Below are 27,086 nucleotides of genomic sequence, written 5' to 3' on the forward strand. Positions count from 1 at the left end.
TTTTTTGAGACAGAGTTTTACTCTTGTTGCCCAGACTGCAGTGCAGTGGCATGATCTTAGCTCACTGAAAGCTCCACCTCCTGGGTGCAAGCAATTCTTCTGCCTCTTCCTCCTGAGTAGCTGAGACTACAGGCATGCACTACCACACCCGGCTAATTTTTGTATCTTTAGCAGAGACAGGGTTTCACCATGTTGGCCAGGCTGGTCTCAAACTCCTGACCTCATGTGATCCGCCCGTCTCAACCTCCCAAAGTGCTGGGATTACAGTGTGAGCTACCACACCCAGCCCAAATTTTTGAAAATTAGCTAGGTGTGATGGCACATGCATGTAGTCTCAGCTACTCAGGATGAGGTAGGAGGCTGAGACTGCAGTAAGCCATGATCACACCGCTGCACTGAAGCTTTCTCAAAAAAAAAAAAAAAAAAACACCACGCTCGGTGGCTCACGCCTGTAATCCCAGTACTTTGGGAGGCCAGTACTTTGGCAGGCGGATCACAAGGTCAGGAGTTTGAGACCAGCCTGGCCAATATGGTGAAACCCTGTATCTACAAAAAATACAAAAATTAGCCGGGCATGGTGGCGCACGCCTGTAATCCCAGCTACTCGGGAGACTGAGGCAGGAGAATCACTTGAACCCAGGAGGTGGAGGTTGCAGTGAGCTGATTGCGCCACTACGCTCCAGCCTGGGTGACAGAGCGAGACTCCATTTCAGGAAAAAAAAAAAAAAAATGGGACAGTACTTGGCCTATAGGAGGCGCTTGAGAGACACTGATGCTGAGGTACTGGATGTGAGGACTGTAAAGGGCACATAACCCACATTGGACAGGGTGGTCTGGGAAGGCCCGAAGGTGAGAGCAAAGGCCCATGGCTCGGAGACAGACCAGAAAGTGGGCCTGCATGGCTGCAGCAGATTGAGCCAAGAGGAGGACACAAGATGGGGTGCCGATGAGTACTGTATTCACAGATGACCTTGCTGGGCTCACACCAGGGCTGGTGTGATCTCTGCTTTATAGATGAGAAAACCGAGGCCCAGGGCAAACAAATCATTTTGCCGTGTTGCACAGCTAGTAAGCAGCAAAGAAAATTCAAATCCAGGTTGGCCTGTCTCCATTATACTGTGCGGTCTCCGAAAGCCATCACAAGCTGTTAATACGCGGGCATGCGAGTGATTTCCCCACCCTCACTTTCCTTAGTCGTGCTTGCTCTCTCTTCCCTTGGTGGGGGACAGTTCTGAGCAGGCCTAAACCCTGAACCTGAGGGTGTGGCCACCCCTACCCCCACCCCCGATGGCTCAGCCTCAGGACTCCAGTCACGCCCCAGGTATCTCCCGTTCCCAGCCCTCTTCCCCTGCCGCCTTCCTCCTCTGCCCGGAGCCAAAGCGTAGCCACACCTGCTCACATCTCTGCAGGGGCAAGTCAAGGCCAGATAACCCCACAGGCGAATGCCCTGGTGACTACCCCTCTCGGGGAAGGACACGCATCCTTCTCCACACACTCCCATGGGTGCACACGATAAGCCAGCTCGCCCGTTGCATGACTGTCACCCCAAACATGCAGGTAGGGCCAAATGAAACGCAAAGAAAAGTGTGCGGTTCTCCAGCTTTGGGGAGACAGGGCCAGGGAGAGTACAACCAGACAGACGAGTTCTCCCTGCCCTATTCGGGAGGAAGACCTTCCCTCCTGCTCCCTTTGCAAGGCGTCTGCTGAAACAGGATCTCCCATTTGCAGGGGTGGGCATGGGTCAGGACTTGGGTGGTTTTTGTTGTTTTTCAAATGCAGAGGTGTGTAGCTGACCTCATTTGCAGGGCTGATAACCCTGGCTCTGGGCTCTCTCCAGCCTCTTGGCTCAAATGTCTGTTGCAGTGAACGCTGAGGGGAGCAGTGAGGACGGGACAGAAGTGCCATCACTGCCACCAGCCAGGCTGCATGGCTTGCACGCCAACCTCATGCTTTCCCTCTCAGACACCGAGGAGAATACACAGTGTCTTCCTCCTACCCCCTGGGCCACAAGGCTGAAGTTTTGTTTGTTATGTTTTGTTTTGTTTTTCTTCTTTTTTTTTTTTTTTTTTGAGACGGAGTCTCGCTTTGTCACCCAGGCGGGAGTGCAGTGGCACAATCAATCTCGGCTCACTGCAAGCTCCGCCTCCTGGGTTTACGCCATTCTCCTGCCTCGGCCTCCCGAGTAGCTGGGACTACAGACGCCCGCCACCTCGCCCGGCTAGTTTTTTGTATTTTTTAGTAGAGATGGGGTTTCACCGTGTTAGCCAGGATGGTCTCGATCTCCTGACCTCATGATCCACCCATCTCGGCCTCCCAAAGTGCTGGGATTACAGGCGTGAGCCACCGCGCCCGGCCATTTTTCTTCTTTTTTTTACACGAGGTTTCACTCTCCTTGCCCAGGCTGGAGTGCAGTGGTGCGATTTCAGCTCACTGCAACCTCCACCTCCCGGGTTCAAGCAATTCTCCTGCCTCAACCTCCCAACTGGCTGGGATTACAAAAGCCCACCACCATACCCAACTAATTTTTGTATTTTAGTAGAGATGGTATTTGTCCATGTTGGCCAGGCTGGTCTCAAACTCTAGACCTCAAGCGATCCACCTGCCTCAGCCTCCCCAAGTGCTGGGATTACAGCCATCAGCCCCTGCACCTGGCCGATATATTGTTAATTGGGAATAGAAAAAAAAAAAAGCAAGATACTATACAGAGGTATAACGTGCTAGTCTTTGTATTACTATTTTATTTTATTTATTTATTTATTATTTTTATTTATTTTTTTTTTTTTTTGAGACGGAGTCTCGCTCTGTCACCCAGGCTGGAGTGCAGTGGCGCAATCTCGGCTCACTGCAAGCTCCGCCCCCCAGGTTCACGCCATTCTCCTGCCTCAGCCTCCCGAGTAGCTGGGATTACAGGCGCCTGCCACCATGGCCGGTTAATTTTTTTTTGTATTTTTAGTAGAGACGGGGTTTCACCATTTTAGCCAGGATGGGCTCGATCTCCTGACCTCGTGATCCGCCCATCTCGGCCTCCCAAAGTGCTGGGATTACAGGCGTGAGCCACCGCGCCCGGCCTATTTAATTTTTTTGAGATAGTCTCACTCTGTTGCCCAGGCTAGAATGCAGTGGTGTGATCATGGCTCACTGCATCCTTGACCTGCCAGGCTCAAGTGATCCTCCCTCCTCTGTCTCCCAAGTAGCTGAGACCATAGGCATGTGCCACCATGCCCAGATAATTTTTTTTAATTTTTTTGTAGAGACAGGGCCTCCCTATGTTGCCTAGGCTGATCTCAAACTCCTAGGCTCAAGTAATCCTTCCACCCTAGCCTCCCAAAGTACTAGGATTATAGGCATGAGCCACTGTGCCTGGACTTTGTTACTATTTTAAATAATATTTTGCTTTCCTGCATAAGGTATTTCTGAAAGAATGCATAAGAAACTGGGAGCAGTGGTTGCTTCTGGTAGTTGAAACTGGAGGATGGGAGTGGGAAACAGGGATGCATCTTATGTCATTTTAATCCTTAAAAACAATTCAAGGGTCCAACGTGGTGGCTCATGCCTGTAATCCCAACACTTTGGGAGGCCGAGGCAGGTGAATCACCTGAGATCAGGAGTTCGAGACCAGCCTAGACAACATGGTGAAACCCAGTGTCTACTAAAAATACAAAAATCAGCCAGGCGTGGTGGCGGGCCTGTAATCCCAGCTATTCAGGAGGCTGAGGCAGGAGAATCACTTGAACCCGGGAGGTGGAGATTGCAGTGAGCCAAGACCGTGCCTCTGCACACCAACAAGGGTGACAGAGCAAGACTTCATCTCAAAAAAAAATCTTTTTTTAATCAATACATGAAGCAGGCCTTCTCAAATGTTACCATGTATCAACATCATCACAGGCAGCTCAGTCAAATGCAGATCCTTGGGCCCTGCCTCAGTGGGGATTCTGTTACATGTAATCTGGGGTGAGGCCCAGGAACCTTCGTTATTTGCTGAGCTCTTGATGATTTAGATGATGGTCATTTTCAGGTCACTGGGGAGGGCGAGAGCCGGGAGGAGCTGGGACAGAATCTTTTCCAGAGCCCCAAGGTGGTTTGGCTGGATTTCAGAAAGTGGAAGCGAGGCTTTTGCTTCTGTTAGTGGGAAAAGCAGGCAGACTGTCCTTAGAATCAGCCGGAGTAGGCAACCGCATCAGCTCTGATTTGTTAAGCACTTGGTACGTGCAGACTCTGCTAACGCTCAGAGAATGCTCACAGCCAGCCCCATCTTACAGATTAGGAAACTGGGGCTCTGAGAAGAGAATTCCTCACCCAAACCCATATAGGTGATGACGGGACTAGAATCTGAACCAGCCATCTGGCCCCGCAGCCTGTACTGCTCCATGCTGCATGCTGCCTTCATTTTTTTTTTTCTTTTTTTTGAGATGGAGTCTTGCTCTGTTGTCCAGGCTGGAGTGCAGTGGCATGATCTTGGCTCACTGCAACCTCCGCCTCCCAGGTTCAAGCGATCCTCCTGCCTCAGCCTCCCTAGTAGCTGGGATTATAGGCACATGCCACCATGCCTGGCTAATTTTTGTCTTTTTAGTAGAGATGGGGTTTCACCATGTTGGCCAGGCTGGTCTTGAACTCCTGACCTCAGGTGATCCACCCACCTCTATCTCAAAAAAAAAAAAAAAAAGGACTTAGTGTGGTGGCTCACGCCTGTAATCCCAGCACTTTGGGAGGCCAAGGAAGATGGATTACTTGAGGTCAGGTATTCGACACCAGCCTGGGTGTCAAATGCCATTTCTACTAAAAATACAAAAATTAGTTGGGTGTGGTGGCACGTGCCTGTAGTCCTAGCTACTCAGGAGGCTAAGGCACAGGAATCATTGCAGTGAGCCGAGATCTCACCATTGCACTCCAGCCTGGTGACAGAGCAAGACTCCATCTCAAAAAGAACAAACAACTGATGCTCATTATCTCTCGTTGGCCCTGCCTAGAGCACAGGACAATTCTGTGCTAGTCATCGTGTTGGGGTAGGGGCTTGGAGAAAACTTGATTGGTCAGACCTGGGTCACATGCTCATACCTGGAGCCAAGAAGTGGGGTCAGCCCCACCCAGAGCCCGTATTAACAAAGACCTGTTATCAGGAGAGGGGGTAAGGGGAGAGACACCAGGCAGGCAGGAATGGCAGGTGTGCACTGCCCAGAGACAGTGATGGTACCCGTCCCCACCTCTGCCCAGGCCTGGCGTGTCTACAGGCTCTGTTAGACATTCATATTGTTACTGTTCCTCACCTGGTGCCTGGTGAGACATTGGCAGCTGCCAATCCAAAGAGACAGCCAGCAGACACTGCCGAGGGTCAGTTCCAGCCATGGTGCTACCGAGGGGTGCGGTGTGTCAGGCCCTGGGTGCCAGAGCGCATCCACCTGTGTCTTAGTCTGTTTTGTGCATCTTTGACAGAGTACATGAGATCGGATAACTGATAACAGAAATACATTTCTCAGAGTTCTGGGGGCTGCAGGTTCAAGATCCAGGCACTGGCAGGATAGGGCCTGGTCTTTCTGCTTCCATGATGGTGCCTTGAACCCTGTGACCTCTGGAGGACAGGAACGCCATGTCCAAACACAGCAGAAGAGCAGAAGAGAGAGAGAGCCCACTCCCGCAAGCCCTTTCTATAGCAGCATTCATCCATTCATGAGGGCTCTGCCCTAAGCTCCTCCCACCAGGCCCCACCTCCCAACAGTGGCATTGGGGGTTAAGTTTCCATCACATGACTTTTGGGGGAACCCACATCCAGACCATAGCAGCCTCCGAACCACCATATCCACCAGACCTTTTGCTGGATGACCATGAACTGGGTGGCTCCAGGGAACTTGGGAGACCCTCAGAGGATCAGCTTGATGGGCGCATGGGAGCTTCCAGGCTGAAGGCTCCTCTGAGCTCAGCTCTCACAGCTGCCGGAAGGTGGATTTCATGAGCACAGCTCAGGGACCCCTCCCGTGTGGCACTGCAGTGGCAGTGAAGAATGCCAGCCCAGCCGGTGGATCTCCCTACCTCAAGCCAGGAGCACCGCGGTGCATGTGCCAGCCTGGTCTAGCGGGAGTCATAGGCCTCTCTGCATCTATTTCAAGGTTGTGGATTTCAGGGCTTTTTTTTTTTTTTTTTTTTTTTTTTAAACCACCCTGCAAAGTAGGTCACCTGCTCCTCTTCCAGCTGCCTTTAAGATTCTTTGGAACAAGGCAGTTACTGTCCTTTGATTCTGAGGACATCTGCCTTTCTGGCCCTGAGGACCGCTAAGGGGGGCCAGGCAGGTCTGTGGAGGACACTGGCAGCCGTGTGGTCTGGGTCAGGTAGAAGCGAGGGGAGGGAACAGAGAGAGTGGGAGGAAGGGGGAGGAGATGAGGTGGAAGGGGCCGAGCAGTCGGAGCCCCTGTGTTGGGTCCCATCCTGGTTGAAGACTCTGAGCTGGTAAGTTTCAGACCATTTTAACGGGTATTCACTCGAATTTTAAAATAGACCATCCCCAGCCAGGCGCAGTGGCTCACTCCTGTAATCCCAGCACTTTGGGAGGCCGAGGCAGGTGGATCACCTGAGGTCAGGAGTTCAAGACCAGCCTGGCCAACATGGTGAAACTCTTTCTCTACTAAAAATACAAAAATTAGCCGGAACCCGCTTGAACCCGGGAGGCAGAGGTTGCAGTGAGCCAAGATCGTGCCACTGTACTCCAGCCTGGGTGACAGAGCAAGATTCTGTCTCAAAAAAAAAAAAAAAAAAAAGGCCATCCCGGTTTGCATTGGGCCAGGAGAACCCAGCCTAGACAGCAGGCCCACATGTTGGTAGGCTGGGGTCTTTCTGAATAACACAGTTTTTCTCCCCAGGGGTTGGCCGGAGACCTATGACATGAATACCTCGGAGCCCAAGACGGAGCAGGAAAGCATCACTCCTGGGGGCCGGCCCCCATACCGCAGCAATGCTCCCTGGCAGTGGAGCGGGCCCGCATCCCATAACTCTCTACCAGCCTCCAAGTGGGCCACTCCAACCACCCCTGGCCACGCCCAGTCCCTGAGCCGGCCCCCGAAGCAGACCTCCATAGTCCCCTTCCGGGAGTCCCAGCCACTGCACAGCAAGAGGTAAGCACCTGCGGGGGGGCAAACACTTCCCAATCCCCACCGGCCCACACCTGTCCTCTGCCCCTCCCTCTCTGCACTATTTCCTCCATCCTCTTCATCGCCTCAGGCTTTCGACCTTCCTTCTTATCCTTCTGTCTCCCTTGTTCCTCCCTCCCTCCTTCCCTTCAGCTTTCACCATGGGCCTCTTGTTTGGGACCCAGTGCTGGGGAGCTCAGCATCTGAGTTAGAAATTCACCATACTAAGTAGACAATTAAAGCTCTGCTTTTTTATGCTGGGCACAGTGGCTCACGCCTGTAATCCCAACATTGTGGGAGGTCAAGGCAGGAGCATTACTTGAGGCCAGGAGTTAGAGAGCTTGGGCAACATAGCGGAACCCTGACTCTATAAAAAACATTTATTAAAAATTAGCCAGGCGTGATGCACACCTGTGGTCTCAGCCACCCAAGAGACTGAGGTGGGAGGATGGCTTGAGCCCAGGAGTTGGAGGCTGCAGTGAGCTGTGATTGCACCACTGCACCCCAGACTGAGCAATACCTCATCTCTGAAAAAAAAAAAAAAAAGCCGGGCGCAGTGGCTCATCTCTGGAAAAAAAAAAAAGCCGGGCACGGTGGCTCAAGCCTGTAATCCCAGCAGTTTGGGAGGCCGAGATGGGCAGATCACAAGGTCAGGAGATCGAGACCATCCTGGCTAACACGGTGAAACCCCGTCTCTACTAAAAAATACAAAAAACTAGCCGGGTGAGGTGGCAGGCGCCTGTAGTCCCAGCTACTCAGGAGGCTGAGGCAGGAGAATGACGTGAACCCGGGAAGCGGAGCTTGCAGTGAGCTGAGATCTGGCCACTGCACTCCAGCATGGGCAACAGAGCAAGACTCTGTCTCAAAAAAAAAAAAAAAAAAAAAATCTCTGTTATTTTTAAGGTGAAGGGACTGATAAGCACAAAATTTAGGACAGTTATTTCTTCCTGGAGGAGGCAGGGAAATGGAAGTGGGGAAGCCCACGGATAGATGTTATCACCGCCGTTCTAGTCCCGGGTTGGGTGGTACCTTAAGGGAGTTCGTTTTATGATGATGACAAATATAACTTATAGATACTCTTTTGAAGATATTATATATTAAAAGATAAAAAGAAAATTGTCCAAAAAAATGAAGGAATCCAACTTGCAGAGGGACATCTCGTCCCCGGGGGGCCAGAGGCGAGAACGGTCTTGGGCAGCCTGCAAAAGCTGTGGGTTGGGGGCAGCCGCAGTGGATCCGGGAAGAGGGGACCCAGGGGCATCCCAGCTTCTCTCATCCTGTGCTCAGCATCCTCCCCTTCATCCTGAGCAGTGGACAGCAGAAGGGATGTGGCTGGGCAGGGGAAAGGTCTGTCTGTCCGTCCGTCCGTCTGTCCATCTGTCTGTCCATCCTCCCAGGGCAGGGGTACCCTCCCACTCACCCTCTGCCTCCTTCCTCCCCTTGTCTCCTTCCAGGCCTGTCAGCTTCCCAGAAACCCCTTACACAGTATCACCAGCAGGGGCCGACAGAGTCCCTCCCTACCGACAGCCTTCTGGGAGCTTCTCCACCCCCGGCTCGGCCACCTACGTGAGATACAAGCCATCCCCAGAAAGGTCAGCCTCTCTCCATTCTTTTCATGTTAAGGGATCTGATGAAAACTGTGGCTCCTTCTTCCCCAGGAAATGCACACCCCCACAATTCTATTTGCCATTTTATGGTGTTTCTGGACCCCTGAAGGTCCTCAGAGGACCCAGCCCCATGGGGTGGTTATGTCTCATGTTTTGGAGCGAAACTGGGCCGGGCTGTGCAGGACCCATCGTTGGCTTTCCTTGCAGCAGAATTGTGGTTGCTGTTCTCTTGACACCTGTCGAGGAAGAGCATCCACCATCCAGCACGGCCACACATCTAACTCTCTCCAGCCCTAAGTCCCTAGGACCCGGCTGCCAGCATTACCCAGTTTTCGAGATCTTTCAGGCTTCAGTTCTGCCCGCTTGTGTCCATCTGCAACCTGGCAGCCTGAGAGATCTCCCCAAACCCTCCATGACTCCCCAGTGTCCTCAGGATAAACTTGGCATTCAAGGCCCTTCAGGTTCTGGCTCCGGCTGAGCCTATTCCCCAGCTGCCTTCAGCCCTCGTGCCCTCTGTTCTTCCTCCGCCCCCAGGTCCCTGGGGCAGCCACATCAATCCCAGTCCTTGGGCCTGAGCCGTGGGCCTCATCCTGTGAATGTCCCCTTCCTCCTTCTCCCTGCAGTGGTCCTCCTCCTGAGCATCTCTGTCACCCATCCCACCTCCTTTCCCTGCTTTCTTGCCCAGGCCACCACAGTGGGCTTCCAGCCTTCATCTCACCTCCTCTGGTCAACCCTCCACTTAACAGCCAGAGGGATCTTTCTGTGTCTTTTTTTTTTTTTTTTTTTTTTTTTTTTTTTGAGACCGCTCTGTTGCCCAGTCTAGAGTACAGTGGCATGATCTTGGCTGACTGCAACCTCTGCCTCCCAGGTTCAAGTGATTCTCCTGCCTCAGCCCCCTGAGTAGCTGGGACTACAGGCTCCCGACACCACACCCAGCTAATTTTTGTATTTTTATAGAGACAGAGTTTCACCATGTTGGCCAGACTGGTCTCAAACTCCTGACCTCAAGTGATCCGCCCGCCTCAGCTTCGCAAAGTGCTGGGATTACAAGTGTGAGCCCCCGCGCCCGGCCAGATCCTTCTATATCTGAACATGCCTGTCCCCTGCTCCAAACCCTCTCACCACTCCCAGAGCCCTCCGGACACAGCTTTGGCCCCTCCCTGTGGCCACCAAGGCACCTGGCACCCTGCGAGTCTTGTGCAGTGCCACACGTCAGCCACACCAGCCACTCCCAGCTTCCTAGGGGGACTGTCTGCATTTCAGAGCCTTGATGGTATTCCTTCCTTGGCCTGAATGTGCTTCACACTCCTCACCCACACTCCCCCTGTCCTACCAACTCGAGCTTCTGTGTCCCTCTCCAGAACGCTTCTCTGGAGCTCCCTCTTGAGGCAAGGCGCTGCCCCCCAATTCCCTGTGTATTTCCTGACCATGGCCTTGAGCACTCTCCATCTTTATTAGCCAGCTAAGAGTGTGCGTGCTTGCGTACGTGCATGTGTATGCACCTGTAAGAGAGCGAGAAAGCGTAAGCGTGCTGTTCAAGACCTCCCATCACATAGTACAGAGTTCGACACATGGCTGATCTTTGGTATATATTGGATGAAAGGATAGAGTGAGCAGGTTTGTTAAAAATGAAACCACCTACCTTAAGACAAGGAATCAGGCCACCAAACCAGTAGTTCTCAGTCTTTAGCAGGCATTGGAATCATCCAGAGGAGGACTTGTTAAAATACAGATTACTGGGCCTGAGCCCCGAATTTCTGACCTGGTAGGTTCGGGGTGCTGCACCAGGGACCATTCTCTGAGAGTCACCACACTCATCCGTTGTTAGATTCTAAGCCCCTTGTTCAACTGGGGAGACATACCCACTGTTTCTTCTTCTAGTGGCCACCGTTCAGCTTTCATTCAGCAAAGGTCTCAAGAGTTTTCTCGCATGCCAGGAGGAGTATCTGAGATACTCAGTTACGAGAGGGTTCTGTAGTCAGCCCTCGCTGATCGTGATGGAGAGGATGGTAAAAACCACGTGCACTCTGATGAGCACTTTAATAGAGGAAGAGGGAACATAGCCCAGCCCTGGAGGTCTAGGCTGGCTGCCTGGAGGAGGTGACATCTGAACAAAATTTTGAGGGACCAATAGGAGTTTGCCACAGAGAGGAGAGAAAAAGTCATTCCAAACAGAGCAAAGGCCACAGACATGAACAAGCAAGATTAACATGGGAGAATCAGAGAGGAATCTGGTATGTGTGGGACACGGGGTGTGGGGGCACCCAGGCGACAGCAGGGGCTGAGGTTGGTAATGGCAGTTAGTGCAACTTGCCAGTAACAAAGGTGCTGGCAGTGGTGTTACCAAAAGCTCTTGGGAACTGTTTTGTTTTTGTTTTTGTTTTTCCCCTAAAATCTTGGTATCTCCCTTTATATTTTCTGTTAACTTTTTATTTTGTAATAATTATTGAGTCACAGGAAGTTGCCAAAAAAAGACATACAAGTGGCCGGGCACAGTGGCTCATGCCTGTAATCCCTGCACTTTGGGAGGCCAAGGCGGGTGGATCATCTGAGGTCAGGAGTTCGAGACCAGCCTGGCCAACATGATGAAACCCCATGTCTACTAAAAATACAAAAAAATTAGCTGGGTGTGGTGGCACGCGCCTGTAATCCCAGCTACTCAGGAAACTGAGGTGAGAGAATCGCTTGAACCAGCTAGGTGGAGGTTGCAGTGAGCCAAGATTGTGCCACTGTACTCTAGCCTGGGCAACAAGAGCAAAAACTCCATCTCAAAAAAAAAAACATACAGGGAGAAAGTCTTGTGAGCCTGAACCCTTCACGCAGCCTCCCCTATTGTTAACATCTTGTATGGTTATAACGCAATATCAAAGCAGGAGGTTGACATGGGTACAGGCCTGCAGCTTATTCGGAATTCACCAGTTATGCATGCACTCATTTGTGTGTGTGTGTGTCTATAGCTCTGCGCAATTTTATCACATGTGAAGTCTTGTGTAACCATCACAGGGTGCCTCATGCTATCCTTTTACAGCCACACCCATCTCCTCCCCCTATGCCTAACCCCTGGCATTCACCATTCATCTGTTCTGAGGCTCTTTTTTTTTTTTTTTTTTTGGACACACAGTCTCACTCTGTCAGCCAGGCTGGAGTGCAATGGCACGATCATAGCTCACTGAAGCCTCACTCTCCTGGGTACAAGCAGTCCTCCCATCTCAGCCTTGCAAGTAGCTAGGACTGCAGGCATGCACCACCACACCCAGCCAATTTTTCTTTTCTTTCATAGAGACAAGGTCTCACTGTGTTGCTGAGACTGGTCTTGAAGTCCTTGCCTCAAGCCATCCTCCCAGCTGGACGTCCCAAAGTGCTACAGGCGTGAGCCACCACACCCAGCCTGTCTTCTTTAATTGTTGTTATTTCATGATGAATGTTAGATAAAAGAAATTGGATGCACGTATGCTTCAGAGGTTGTCTTTTTCACTCAGCAGAATATCCTTAAGGTTCATCCACGTTATCGCGAGTCTCTGGTTCATTCATTATGCTGTTTATTCCGTGGTCTGGATATACCACAGATTAACCACTCACCCTATACCACAGTTTAACCACTCACCCATCAAAAGACATTTGGGGGAGTGCATATTCAGGGCACTTTGAATCTATGCTCCTGGGTTGAAATGAAGTTTTTTTAAATATTAAAAATATATTTTTTAAAAAATTTAAAAAGAAAGACATTTGGGTAGTTTCCGAGTTTTGGCTATTATAAATATTCATGTGGTGAACATGTACATTCAGGCATACAGGTTTCTGCATGCAAATAAGTTTTCATTTCTCTGGGATAAATGCCCAGGAGTACAATTGCTTACCGTATGGTAAGTCCATTTTTAGTTTGAAAAGGAACTGCCAAACTGTTTTCCAGAGTGTCTGTATCATTTTACATTCCCACCAGCAGAGCGTGAGTGATCCGGGTCTCCACATCCTCACATTTGGCGTTGTCACTGTTTCTCATTTTAGCTATTTTGATAGGTGTGCAGTGATATCTCACTGTGATTTTAATTTGCATGTTCCTAATGGCTAAGGATGTTGAACACCTTTTCACGCCTTACTTGCCAATCCTGTATCCTCTTCAGTGAAGTGCCTGTGCGTGTCTTTTGTGCGTCTTCTAATTGGATGCAATGGTGTTCAGTGTCTGAGAGTTCTTTGGACGTTCTAAATACAAGTCCTTCGTCAGATATGCGATTTGCAAATGTTTCCTCCCAGCCTTTAGTTTGTCTTTTTTACAGGGTCTTTCACAGAACAAAAGTTTTTTTTTTTTTTTTTTTTTTTTTGAGACGGAGTCTCGCTGTGTCTCCCAGGCTGGAGTGCAGTGGTGTGATCTCGGCTCACTGCAAGCTCCGCCTCCCGGGTTCACGCCATTCTCCCGCCTCAGCCTCCCAAGTAGCTGAGACTACAGGCGCCCGCCACCACGCCCGGCTAGTTTTTTTTTTTTTTTTTTTTTTTTTGTATTTTTAGTAGAGACGGGGTTTCACCATGTTAGCCAGGATAGTCTCGATCTCCTGACCTCGTGATCCACCCGCCTCGGCCTCCCAAAGTGCTGGGATTACAGGCTTGAGCCACCGCGCCCGGCCTAGTTATTTATTTTTTGAGACGAAGTCTTGCTCTGTTGCCCAGGCTGGAGTGCAGTGGTGCCATCTCGGCTCACTGCAACTTCTGCCTCCCAGGTTCAAGCGATTCTCATTCCTCAACCTCCCATGAAGCTGGGATTACAGGTACGCACAACCCTTCCAGCTAGTTTTTGTATTTTTAGTAGAGACAGGGTTTCGCCATGTTGGCCAGGCTGGTCTCAAACTCCTGGGCTAAAGTGATCCTCCTGCCTTGGCCTCCCAAAGTGCTGGGATTACAGGCATGAGCCACCACACCCGGCGTAAGTTTTTTTATTTTGATAAGGCTCAAATTATCTTTTTTTTTTTTTTTTTTAATTTTATGGATCAGGTTTTTGGTGTTGTCTAAGAATTCTGCTCAGTGCTAGGTCCTAAAGATTTTCTCATGTTTTTTTCTGGAAGTTTTACTGCTTTACATTTAAGTCCATGATCCATTTTGAGTTTGTTTTTATTTTTGTATAAGGTGAGAGGTTTAGGTTGAGGTTCCTTGATTGCCTATGGTTGTCTGATTTACTCCAGCGCTATTTATTGAAAAGGTTATCCCCACTCCACTGTACTGCTTTTGTTCCTTAAGGCAAAAAGTGCTTTTGTTCCTTAAGGCAAAAATGGGGGAGTGCAGAATTAATTGGATATCCTTGTGTGGATCTGTTTCTGAGTTCCATTGATCTCTATTCATGATCTCAGCGACTCCTCCCAGCAACTCCTTGAGGTGGGTAGTTTAATTACCCTCATTTTATGGAGGGAAAACTATAGCTCAGTGAGGTGAATTCACTTGGCTAAGGTCACTCTGCCAGGATGTAACAGAGCCAAGATGAGAACCCAGGACTATGGTTCCAGAGGGCTGACCCTGACAGCACTTTGGGAGGCTGAGGTGGGAGGATTGCTTGGGCCCAGGCTGTCAAGGCTTCAGTGAGCCAGGTGTGCAACATTGCACTCCAGCCTGGGTGACAGACTGAGATTCTGTCCCAAAATAATTAATTAATTAAGAGGGAAGGGGCTGGGCTCCGTGGCTCAAGCCTGTAATCCTAGCACTTTGGGAGGCCGAGGTGGGTGGATCACGAGGTCAAGAGTTTGAGACCAGCCTGGCCAAGATGGTGAAACCCCGTCTGTACTAAAAATACAAAAGTTAGCCTGGGCGTGGTGGCAGGTGCCTGTAGTCCCAGCTACTCAGGAGGCTGAGGCAGGAGAATCACTTGAACCCGGGAGGCGGAGGTTGCAGTGAGCTGAGATCATGACACTGCACTCTAGCCTGGGTGACAGAACAAGACTCTGTCTCCAAAAAAAAAAAAAAAAAAAAAGGAAGGAAGGAACTGGATCACTTGCCCACCCCTCAACCCCTGGCAAGGTTACATTGCACCCCTGTGGCTGTGTTAACTGTCAGGATTTACTCAAGTCACGTTGACAGAGGGCTGGCTGCCAGAGTGGAATCTGGGCAAGCAGGAACAGAGAAGGTGATGACTGCTGGGGTGGCAGCCAACAAGGCTACATCATCTGACCATCATTTTGCCCAGGCATCCTGTCATTTACCTGTCTATTGTTCCATCTGCCCTGTGAGGCTCCTGCCCACAGTCCTGTCTATCTTGGTGCTTTCCTCTATGGCCAAAAGGGAAGCTCAAGCCGGCATCCCATAGCCCAACCCTGCTCCCCGTAAGGTGCCTCCCCAGAGTTAGTACCTCCAGCTTCTGCGTGGAGACACCTGAAACCACAGCTAGTCAGCTCCTCCCAAAACCCCAAACCTTTTATCTATAAAGTGAGTTATCTTCCAGGAAGAGATAATTACTTTAAAATTACTCAGATGAGGTTAAAGACAACAATTTTATCTTCTGTACTGCCAGAGATGTTTCCCCAGAGCTGTATGTGATGAGATGCTGGGATGTCCCGATTTCCAATCAGTTTGACCAAAATTGGACAGTGATAGACATGGTCCCAAATGGGATATGTTCAGCATCCCAATGAATGGCCAACACAGGTCAGTTTGCATTGGGATGATAAAAAGTCTTGTTAGTTGGGTGGGGCACAGTGGCTCACACCTATAATCCCAGCACTTTGGGAGGCCGAGATGAGCAGTTGCAGGCAGATCACTTGAGGAGTTTGAGACCAGCCTGGCCAATATGGTGAAACCCCATCTCTACTAAAAATACAAAAAACAGCTTGGCATCTTGGCGCGTGCCTGTCTTCCCTTGGGAGGCTGAGGCAAGAGAATATCGCTTGAACCCTGGAAGCGGAAGTTCGCGTCACTGCTGCCCTCCAACCTAAGCAAAAGGGCAAGACTCCGTCTCAAAAAACCAAAAGTCTTGTTAGCAAGAGAAGTACATGGTTGGATAAAGTACAGGTTGTCTGATTGGGGAGAGGAGCTGAGAGATGAAACAAGGTCAAATATGCCTGACGAAAGAGGAGGGTCTATCGATTAGGTTTAGCTGCATAGTATACAAAATAGTGGTTCTGACAAGATTGTTTCTTTCCCCACATTGACGGGAAACCAGGCCCCTCCTCCTTGATGTATCGCTGTCCTTGGCCTTTTGCCTTCTGGTTCAAGGTGGCTGTTCAAGCTGTAGCCTTGAGGAGGTGGTGAGGCAAAGGCACCCGCAGCACACTGGTGAGGAGGCTTCGAGGCTGGAAGTCACGTGTGGCGCCTCCACTTTTATCTCATTGGCCAGAGCTGCAAGGGATCCTGGGACATGTAGTCTGGTGATCCAGTCTCATTGCTGCCCCAGATACAGTTGGGATTCTGTTACCAAGGAGGAAGGAGAGGCTAGTCATGGGGAGCAGCCTGCAGCGTCTGCCACTCAGACTTTCCGCTCTCCCCGGGCTCATCCTAGCCATTTTTCCTGAGTGCCGAGGATTTCACAGTGACTTTTTGGGAAAACTGAGTAAGTGCATCAACACTCCGATCTCCAGCAAGGATGGAGCCACATTTTACCAGGCAGCTAGCCAGGTGTGAAGTCAGCTAGTAAGGTGAAGATTGCTTATAGTCAAAGTTGCTTTTGTAAAACCCCTTTGATTGCTGGAAGCTGGGCCCTCAGACTTTGAGAAAAGTAAGAATTCACGTTTTGTACATCCTGTATTTGGGCTCTGTCTTCCTCTCCTGGAAGTGTCAGAGGTCAAGGTCTGGTTGAGGGCAAGGAGGATGGTGTGTTTTTTCCTGGCAAGTGAGTAGAGTTGAGTTTTCAGAGAGTGCAGTGCTCCTTGAAACACCCCTCTACTGTGCTCAGGGCGTTGAAGCCAGGGGGTTAGAGCAGGGTCTCTGTAGAGACAGTCCTGGCTTTGAGCTGGCAGGATGACCCTGAATAAGTCAATTACTTTCTCTTTGGCATCTTGGAGGATCCCAGTTTATGACCTCACCTCCCCCTGCCAGATCCTCCCAAGTTGAAAGTACAGGTGCCAGGAGCCAACCAGGGAATTGCAATATCAACACTTTTTTTTGTTGGTTTTTTTTTTTTTTTTTTGAAATGGACTCTCACTCTGTCGTCCAGGCTGGAGCACAGTGGCACAATCTTGGCTCATTGCAACCTGCAACCTCCGCCTCCCAGGTTCAAGTGATTCTCCTGCCTCAGCCTCCCAAGTAGCTGGGACATCACAGGCACACACCACCACACCTGGCTAATTTTTGTATTTTTAGTAGAGACGGGGTTTTGCCATATTGGCCAGGCTGGTCTCAAACTCCTGAGCTCTAGTGATCCACCTGCCTTGGCCTCCCAAAGTGCTGGGATTACAGGCGTGAGCCACCACGCCTGGCTAATATCAACATTACTAATCGAGGCTCAGTAACTCCCCCAGAGCACAGGGCCTGTGTCAGTGAGGTACTTCTGGCTGAAGCAACCAAACTTTGGCTCAAACATTGTAGGAATTTGTTATCTCACAGAAAAGGAAGTTAAGGAGCAGGGCAGGTTCCAGGGAGGGTGAACCCAGCTTCTTGACCACATTATCAAGGGCCAGATTCCTTCTGCCTCATCTCTTCCACCATCAGAGTGGGCCTCACCTGCAGGCTGGTAGCAGGACGGCAGCCGCAGCTTGTGATGTTAAGTCTGGACCCAGCAGCATCTGGAGGGCAAAGAAAGGCCATCTTTTCTTGTCATCCCTCTTAGGAGCAAGGAGATTTCCCAGAAGCCTCTGGGCAGACTTACCCCGTTTCAGTCAGACGGTGCTGGGTAACAGACACCTGAAAGTCTCTGTGGCTTAAATCAGCAAAGTTTATTTCTCGGCCCCTCCTCAGTTCCACTGCTGGTTGGCAGGGACCTCTCAGGACCCAGGCTCCCCAGGCAGCCAGCAACTCCCAGTCACTTCCCTGACAGCTCAGCTACGAGCGCTGGTCACATAACTCCATTCAGCCAGTCTCAAGGGACCCAGAAGTGTGTCCTGCCACCTGCTTGGAAGTGGAGAACTGGAAATGTTTTGTGGGCGTCTTAATAACTCTGACCTCCCTTCATGTCTCATCAGTCAAAATTGTGTCACAGGCCTGTCTCTGAACCAACCTGAGGCAGGGAGAAGACTTTCTACCACAACCGACTGTGATCCAGGGAGGACTGGACATTAGGAAGTGTCTACAAGATTCACCCCATGGTTGTAGACAGGGCCGCTGGGGCTGGGCGTGATGGTTCACACCTGTAGTCCCAGCGCTTTGGGAAGCTGAAGTAGGCAGATAGCTTGGGCCCAGGAGTTCGAGACCAGCCTGGGCAACATAGTGAAACCCATCTCTACAAAAAATACTAAAAATTAGCCAGGCATGGTAACATGCACCTATAGTACCAGCTACTCAGGAGGCTGAGTTGGGAGGATCGCTTGAGCTGGGAGGCAGAGGTTGTAGTGAGCTGAGATTATGCCACTGCACTCCAGCCTGGTTGACAGAGCGAGACCCCGTTTCAAAAAAAAAAAAAGAATGCCACTGGGACATGAGGGCACAGTGAGAGCCTTCTACCACCACCTCCCTTAAATCCTAGCCTTGCCTGTGAGTGTGTGAAGCCGGCCTCCAGGAGGACCTCTGTCTAGGGGATAACTTTATTCCATCCACTCCCCAACCCTATGAGGTAGAAAATGTTACCTCGTGAACTGACCATGGTAGAACAGGCAGAGTTCTAGCCCATCAGCCAGGTGTCCCAACTTACCATGTGTCAGGAGTCAGCCCATGGCTAAACACTGGGCATGACGGGGCATCCTTCAGTCCTGAGAAGGGCTTACTGTTATTGCCTCTTGACAGCTAAGGAAACTGAGGCTCGGGGCTAGGAAGTGGCTGCATCTGTCTAAGCAAGAGGCCATGGTGAGGTCTGAAGCCCCAATTGCCCAACTCAGGGCCTGCTGCACCCATGAGTGCTTCCCTAGCCTGCTGTCTCCATCAGAAAGCAAGGCAGCCCGAGATAAGCCTGGGGCTGTAGCTGCTGGGGACGTTCACCCCATGTCACAGCCAGAAAACAGGACCCCTGAGAGGAGCCCAGGGGTAGGGCTGTCGGCCCAAGCGGCCTCTGCCCCCTCCTTCCCCGAGGAACCCGCCTTGCCCCACCACCACCAGCTCCCTGGCAGGCTTCCCAGGCGAGACTCTCATCCTGGACCCGCAGCTAATAGCACGTTTCCAGGCTTACTCATCCAGCCTTGCTAACAGCTTTCTCTCTGTCATCCACGGCGGAGCCTCCCATGTGTCTAAAACCCCACTGGCAAGCAAGGCTGAGGCTCAGGTGGTTTTCGACACAGGCTGGTCTTTCACCCTGGGCACGTCTCCTCTCGTCCCCTGCAGGTACACGGCTGCCCCACACCCCCTGCTATCTCTTGATCCCCACTTCAGCCACGATGGGACGTCCAGCGGCGACTCCTCTTCCGGCGGCCTGACAAGCCAGGAGAGCACCATGGAACGCCAGAAGCCAGGTAGGGCCCCCACCAGCTACTGTGCCCACCCGCCCACCTCACTCCACAGGACCTCTTACTTAGAGCTTGACAGGCGACACTCCCCCTCCTGTCAGTGACAGATAAAACACGAAAGAAAGCTGTAAGCGCCACGTGTAAGACTAGAGAGGGCACCCAGGAGAGCAGCGGAACCAGGGAGCGAGATCCTTATCCGTCCAGATGAGGCATCGGCAGGTTTCGTCTGCTCCCGCTGATAAGGCTGGAGCCAGCGTGCAGCTGTGTGACACAGAGCTGGGAGCCACCAGGGAAGGTAGCTGAAAAAGATTAAGCATGATGCTCTCAGGAGCAGGACTGACTGCGTCCTGTGGCTTTTCATTACATAAACCCTCCTATGTTGTTTTCAACTTTTATGGACATACAGCACATGTTAAGAACCCACATGGCTGGGCGCAGGGGCTCACGGCTATAATCCCAGCGCTTTAGGAGGCCGAGGTGGGAGGATCATCTGAGGTCAGCAGTTCGAGACCAGCCTGGCCAACATGGTGAAACCCTATCTCTACTGAAAATACAAAAACTACCCGGGCATGGTGGCACGTGCCTGTAGTCCCAGCTACTCGGGAGGCTGAGGCAGGAGAATCGCTTGAACCTGGAAGGCGGAGGTTGCAGTGAGCCGAGATCATGCCACTGCACTCCAGCCTGGGTGACAAAGCAAGACATTCTCATAAAAAAGAGGCCAGGCCAAGGCAGGTGGATCATTTGAGGTCAGGAGTTCGAGGCCAGCCTGACCAACATGGTGAAACCCTGTCTCTACTAAAAATACAAAAATTAGCCAGGTGTGGTGGTACATGCCTGTAATCCCAGCTACTGGGGAGGCTGAGGCAGGAGAATTGCTTGAACCTAGGAGATAGAGGTTGCATTGAGCCGAGATTGATGCACTCCAGCCTGAGCGACAGAGCAAGACTCTGTCTCAAAAAAAGAAAAGAGAAGAGCCCACATGATGAGTGCATAGCCTGATAATCTATCACAGAGTGGACACACCCAGGCGGGAAACAGAACATAGCTAGCCTCCCCAAACGCCCATTCCCCTCCCAGTTAGTATCCCCAAAGGAACCCTGTCCTACTTCTCATAGCCTGAGCTTTGCCTGGTTTTGAATTTCATGGAATACAGAATCACACTGTGTCTATTTTGTGTATGTGTGTCTGGTTTCTGTCACTCAGTGTTACACTGGTGACAGCCAGCCCTGTGAATGCACAGTGTATCGCAGTATCTGAGCGGTATCCCCGGTTGTCTGAATGAGGCACAATGTATTGCCACATCCTGGTGTTGATAGACATTTGGGTTGTTTACAGTTGGGACTGCCTAGAGCAGTGTTGCTGGGAACATTCTTGTGCCTGTCTTTTGATGAACATATGCTCACATTTCTGTAGGGTATACACCTGGGAGTGAAATTTCTAGGTCATATGTTTAACTTTTTTATTTTATTTTATTGTATTATTATTTATTTTTTTGAGACAGAGTCTCACTCTGTTGCCCAAGCTGGAGTGCGGTGGCGCAATCTCAGCTCACTGCAACCTCCGCCTCCCAGGCTCAAGCGATTCTCCTGCCTCAGCCTCCCGAGTAGCTGAAACCACAGGCATGCGCCACCACTCCCGTCTAATTTTGTATTTTTAATAGAGACAGGGTTTCAACATGTTGCCCAGGCTGGTCTTGAACTCCTGACCTCAAGTGATCCACCCGCCTCAGCCTCCCAAAGTGCTGAGATTACAGGTGTGAGCCACCGCACAGGGCCAGTATGTTTAACTTTATAAGAACGTGCCAAACTGTTTCCCAAAATGACAAAGCATCTTATACTCTGTCCAGCAACATGTGAGAGTTCTAGTTGCTCTATGCCCTCACCAGCCTCTGTGTTTCATTTATTCCAATGGGCAGGTGGTGCCATCACATTGTGGTTTTATTTATTATTTTTTAAAAACATTTTTTGTAGAGACAAGGTCTTGCCAAGTTGCCCAGGCTGGTCTCGAACTCCTGGGCTCAAGTGATCCTCCTACCTCGGCCTCCCAAAGTGGTGCTGGGATTACAGGCACGAGCCACCGCACCTGGCTGACATTGTGTTTGTAATTTGCGTTTTTCTGAAGACTACTGAGATTGAGCATCTTCTCAATGTTTCTTCCCCATTATTAATCAAGTTGTGAACTACTCAGATGAATATTTTAAACATAATTCCATAGAACAAACCTGTAGCCCCTTTGAAGTCTGAGAACTAGCAGTTGAATGGGCAAGATGGATTCAGAAGGAAGCAAACAAATAAGCAATGTTAGAAAGCGGTGACGTCAGAGTGGGAGGGGTGGAGATGTCCTCTTAGGGAGTGTTTGAGAATTTCCAGGCAGCTGGCAGAGCTGACCCCATCAGCACACCAGCTCTCCCAGCTGCTGCGGGGTATGGAAGAGGCTGCATGCCCCAAGATTTGTGGCCTGGAGAATTCCTTAGTGTCTCAGCCCATGGTTCTCTTAAACCAGAGACAATGTCACACCTATAATCCCAGCACTTTGGAAGGCCGAGGGGGGCGCGGATCACCTGAGGTCGGGAGTTTGAGACCAGCCTGGCCAACTTGGTGAAACCCCGTCTCTACTAAAAATACGAAAATTAGCCAGGTGTGATGGTGCATGCCTGTAATCCCAGCTACTCGGGAGGCTTAGGCAGGAGAATCACTTGAACCAGGGAGGCAGAGGTTGCAGTGAGCTGAGATCGTGCCATTGCACTCCAGCCTGGGTAATGAGAGAGAAACTCTGTCTCAAAAAAAAAAACAAAAAACAAACCAGAGACAGCGGTTGGGCTTCAGGGAAGCAGGTAGAACTGCTGGGGCCTCAGCCTCTTTGCTGCCTCCAGGGCGTGCGTGGTTTGCTCCTGTCCTCAGCACACTTAATCATGCCTGTCACTGCCCCTAATTCTGTCATCTTTGCTCCAAGACAGATAGATTTGGATCCCTTTTTTCCTTTTTCCTCACCAAGTTCAGAAAAAGAGAACAGTGTTGCTTGGCTATTTTATTACACACCAAAGTACAAAATGGGGAGGGAATGTCTCCCGCATACACCATGGGCCCCAGATAAGAAACTCACTGTTGCCCTTCCCTTCCCTCTTCCGTCTCCTGGAGCTTGGCTCCCCACTCACTTCCTTGACCTTGTTATAGTTGACTCCTAAAGTTGCTGCTGCCACACACACACGCCCACACAGATCAGGGAAATCTGTTTAGAAATCATCGTGAGGCCGGGCGCGATGGCTCACGCCTATAATCCCAGCACTTTAGGAGGCAGAGGCAGCTGGATCACTTGAGGTCAGGAGTTCAAGACCAGCCTGACCAACATAATGAAACCCCACCTCTACCAAAAATACAAAAATTAGCTGGCATGCACCTGTAATCCCAGCTACTCAGGAGGCTGAGGCAGGAGAATCGCCTGAACCCAGGAGATAGAGGTTGCAGTGAGCTGAGACCGCGCATTGCATTCCTCGGAGACAGACTAGGACTCCATCTAAAAAATAAAAAAAGAAATCATTGTGAGGTCTAGAATGTATTCAAGACCCAGAAAAAAGGTCGGGCACAATGGCTCACACCTATAATCCTAGCACTTTGGGAAGCTGAGGTAGGAGGATTGCTTGAGGCTAGAAGTTCGAAACCAGCCTGGGCAACCTAGTGGGACTCTGCCTCTACAAAAAAAAAAAATAGCTAGGTGTGGCAGTGCGCACCTATGGTCCCAGCTGCTCAAGAGACTGAGGGGTAAGGATGGCTGCAGCTTGAGGCTGCAGTGAGCTGTGATCCACTACACTGTAGCCTGGGCGACAGAGCAACACCGTCTCAAAAAAAAAAAAGGTAGTTCACTACAGATGGCAAGGATCAGGCTTCGCAGCAAATGTGGGGGTTTGCCCAGCCCCGATGGAGCGAGCCATCCTAATAACAGCCGCACGGTTTTGTGGACTGTGCGGTGTGCAGCGCTGCACATGCGTTCGTGTTTAGTCGTCTCAGGAACGCGCCAGAGTAGGCACTGCGACTGCCCCTGGTCAGAGAGGAGGACGATGAGGCACAGAAAGGTTGTCACTTGTCCCAGGTCACTAAGCGGGATATGAACGGAGCCCTGTTGGGTCCCAGGACCCCCCCGTAAGCTCCACCCACAACCCCTTACCCACAGAGTGTGAGCGTTTCCCAGGCCTCAGAGCACCCAGGTTGGGAAGGTGCCTCCAGGGTCACTGGCTGCCCTGAGACTGTGCCTGGCCCAGGGTTTTAGCGTATCTCTCACGCTGTCCCCTGCCCAGCATGTCGAGGTTGCGGTAGGAAGGCCAGCAGGTCACTGAGGGCTGATCCAGAGAACCAGGATCAGGGCCTGCTGAGGGCAGAGCTGGGGCAGGAGAATGCAGGGGCAGCCAGGATGGCGAGGAAGCTGGCCTTCCACCTGTGCATGCATTCAACTGATGATGCCACCAGGCTGGGCGCCAGGGATACCGGGTGAGCCCGGCAGGCATGTTTTCTGTCTTCTTGGAGCTGACAGTCTGGTGGGAGAATTGGATAATAACAGGGACACGATGATGATGAAACATCAACAGTAATGCTGAGTGTAATGTGGAAACTAGGCCAGGCGTGGTGGCTCACGCGTGTAATCCCAGCACTTTGGGAGGCCAAGGCGGGAGGATCACTTGAGGTCCGGAGTTCGAGAGCAGCCTGGCCAACACGGTGAAACCCCGTCTCTACTAAAAATACAAAAATTCGCTGGATGGGGTGGCAGGTGCCTGTAATCCCAGCTACTCGGGAGGCTGAGGCAGGAGAATCACTTGAACCCGGGAGGCGGAGGTTGCAGTGAGCCGAGATTGTGCTGCTGCACTCCAGCCTGGGCAACAGAGCAAGTCTCTGTCTCAAACAAACAAACAAAAAAGTGGAAACTGTCATAGCCTGCAGAAAGACATTGACAGGGTTTGGGGGGCATCTCTGAGCAAATCACATTTCAGGTGAGGCTGGAACAATGCGAAGAAGTCAGTGGGAATGAGAACATTCCAGGGAAAGTGAACAGCTAGTCGGAGACCCTGAGGTGGTGGCGACGAGGCCCATGTGTCAGGGAGGGAACAGGGGCAGAGTATGTGGAGCCTCGTGGGCCACAGGGAGGCCATTGTCCTGTACTGAGAGTGGGACAGGAGCCGCAGGTCTCAGTCTTCTGTGCAGAGGAGGGGCAGGATCTGACTCGGGTGTTCCCAGAGCCCCCCTGGCTACAGATTACTGTCAGGTGGGGTGAGAGCAGGACCAGGTAGGGACAGAGGAAGGGGGAGATACGCGGTTCTGGATATAGTATTTTAAAGGCAGCGTTAACCAAATTTCCTGATGATGCCTAGTTGTGGGCATGAGAGAAGTCAAGGATGCCACAGGGGTTTTGGCCACAGCAGCTGAAAGGAGAAGCCATGAACCGAGCAGGAAAACCGTGGGAGACGCAGGTTTGGGGGAAGGTACAGCCCTTGACCTTGGCCTTAGCCATGTTCGGTGAGAGTGCCCGACAGATACCCAAGTGGAGATGCTGCAGGGCATCTGAGTTCGAGTCTCAAGTCAGGGGCAGAGGTCAGCCCAGAGGCAGAGCGCTGGAGTTGTCTGTGGTTTTTGAGGCCGATGTGACTGCCATGGGCTCTGCTCTGTATAAATGTGGTTTCCCAGCGTGACTGCCTGCCTCCCAGGGAACCAGCACCTTCTGGTCATATAAAGATGTCCCAAAGAGGTAAACCATCAACGGAGGCAGGGCAGGTGGACAAAGAGGCCAGCCTCCCCACTTTCTCGCATCCATGGTTCCCCAGTGAAAGCCACACAGGCAGTGACACCCTCAACTGAGACTAGATGACGTCCAGCCAGGTCATTCTCTGCAGTGGCCCTGAGTGCTCTGCCCGGTCACCCAGGCCACCTTCCCCAGCAGGAACCTGGGCCCTAGAGTACCCTGGGCTTGCACCGGAGGTGGCAGTGTTGTGGTTGTGGGCTCAGGGGTCCCACAGGGCCTGGTGGACAGTTCTGAGTTGGACATGTGCTTGGTGTGCGGCCTCAGCAGTGACCTCCTCCCCGTCAGCCTCAGGTCCCACTCCTGTAGTGGACATCCTAGGTGTCTCTCCTTCCAGGGCAGTTTGGGGGGTGTCCAGTGAGATAATGCCGGCCAAGTCCACGGCCCATCATTAGAACAAGGCCTCCTCCTACTGGGCACTCACTCTCTACCACTGCCAGCATTGCTGTTGTTGGTGAAACCCAGGAAGGAGGCAGGGCTTGACAGCACGGGCGCTAAACCAGGCCAGCCTGAGCCCCATGTCCTGCCTGGCCCTTTCCTACTGTGTGACCTTGGACCAGCTGCTTAACGTCCCCGAGGCTTGTTCCACATCTATTGGAGATGCTCCTGATACACACTTCACAGTGGTACTGGGAGGATACATCAGGGTGATATATGCAGAATGCTTGCGATAGCACCTGACACAGAACATGCACTTAATGGGAATTATCATTATGTTAATGGTCTTGAATACCGTAGTGATCAAAAGTCAGCTTTGGGGTTAAACCACCAGCGTTCAGCTTCTCAGTTAGTGCATTTGTAATTTCCGTAGATAATATCTAAATGCCCTCCACTGGGGGTGGTCTATATATATATATATATATATATATTTTTTTTTTTTTTTTTTTTTTTTTTTTTTTTTGAGGCAGAGTCTTGCTCTGTTGCCCAAGCTGGAGTGCAGTGGCACAATCTCGGCTCATTGCAACCTCCACCTCCCAGATTCAAGTGATTCTCCTGCCTCAGCCTCCCAAGTAGCTGGGACTACAGGCATGTGCCATCACACCCAGCTAATTTTTTTATATTTTTAGGAGAGACAGGGTTTCACCATGTTGGTCAGGCTGGTCCTGAACTCCTGACCTCAAATGATCCCCTGACCTTGGCTTCCCAAAGTGCTGTTATTACAGGCATGAGCCTGTATTTTGGCACCTGGCCAATTATTTTTTTTAAGGTCATCAAGATACTCGGTTCAGGCATACTGACTAGGCTGGAGAGGTTAAACCAGTTGACATCCACAGCAGCTGCTACTCTTTTTTTTTTTTGGAAACAGAGTCTTGCTCAGTCGCCAGGCTGGAGTACAGGGGCGCGATCTCGGCTCACTGCAGCCTCCTCCTCCCAGGTTCAAGCAATTCTTTTGCCTCAGCGTCCTGAGTAGCTGGGACTACAGGTGCACACCACCACGCCCAGCAATTTTTTTTTTTTTTTTTTTTTTTTTTAGTAGAGATGGGCTTTCACCATGTTGGACAGGATGGTCTCAAACTCTTGACCTCATGATCTACCCGCCTCAGCCTCCCAAAGTGCTGGGATTACAGGCATGAGCCACTGCGCCCTGCCTGACATCCACAGCAGCCGCTACTCTTAAACCCGCTTCACCTTTGGACCAGCAGTTCCACCAGTAGAACTCTCTGTCCCACACACAATCCTACACTTGCTCAAAGTCGCATGTAGAGGGAAGGCCATTGCAAGACTGTTGAAGCTAATGTAAATATCCATCAGTAGGAAACTGGCAGGTCATTGATGTATATTCACTTGGTGCAATACTCTTAGGGTAACATCACGTTCAATTATGTGAAGACCTATTGTGAAGATATGAAGAGAAAAGCAAGTATAGATATATTACAAAATGAAAAATTAAGTTGTAGGACAGTGTTTATTATGATTCCTTTTTTTTTTTTTTTTTTTTTTTTTAAGTTATGGGCTGGGCACAGTGGCTCACACCTGTAATCCCAGCACTTTGGGAGATGGAGATGGGTGGATCACAAGGTCAGGAATTCGAGACCAGCCTGGCCAAGATAGTGAAACCCCGTCTCTACTAAAAATACAAAAAT

At 50.9% G+C, this 27,086-nt stretch overlaps 2 protein-coding genes and 1 long non-coding RNA gene across 10 annotated transcripts in view; 2 read left to right on the plus strand and 1 right to left on the minus strand.

Moving 5' to 3' along the window:
• SIPA1L3 (signal induced proliferation associated 1 like 3) overlaps positions 1-27,086 on the plus strand; it is a 308,912-nt gene that overhangs the window by 232,135 nt on the left and 49,691 nt on the right. For all 8 annotated transcript variants that reach the window (XM_028839531.2, XM_028839535.2, XM_077982387.1 and 5 more), the window contains 3 exons: positions 6,849-7,100; positions 8,570-8,707; positions 19,100-19,227. In XM_028839531.2, the coding sequence (XP_028695364.2) occupies positions 6,849-7,100; positions 8,570-8,707; positions 19,100-19,227 (518 nt within the window). The remainder of the gene's footprint in view (positions 1-6,848; positions 7,101-8,569; positions 8,708-19,099; positions 19,228-27,086) is intronic.
• The window catches only part of C19H19orf33 (chromosome 19 C19orf33 homolog), a 231,429-nt gene that overhangs the window by 51,395 nt on the left and 152,948 nt on the right, over positions 1-27,086 (plus strand). The window lies entirely within an intron of this gene.
• LOC144337460 (uncharacterized) lies at positions 12,943-18,088 on the minus strand. The gene is made up of 3 exons (XR_013410623.1): positions 17,079-18,088; positions 14,583-15,242; positions 12,943-13,069 (listed from the first exon to the last, which is right to left on the minus strand). It is a non-coding gene; the product is annotated as an uncharacterized LOC144337460 (long non-coding RNA).

Source organism: Macaca mulatta, chromosome 19, assembly GCF_049350105.2.
Source record: "Macaca mulatta isolate MMU2019108-1 chromosome 19, T2T-MMU8v2.0, whole genome shotgun sequence".
Classification (NCBI taxonomy): Eukaryota; Metazoa; Chordata; class Mammalia; order Primates; family Cercopithecidae; genus Macaca; species Macaca mulatta.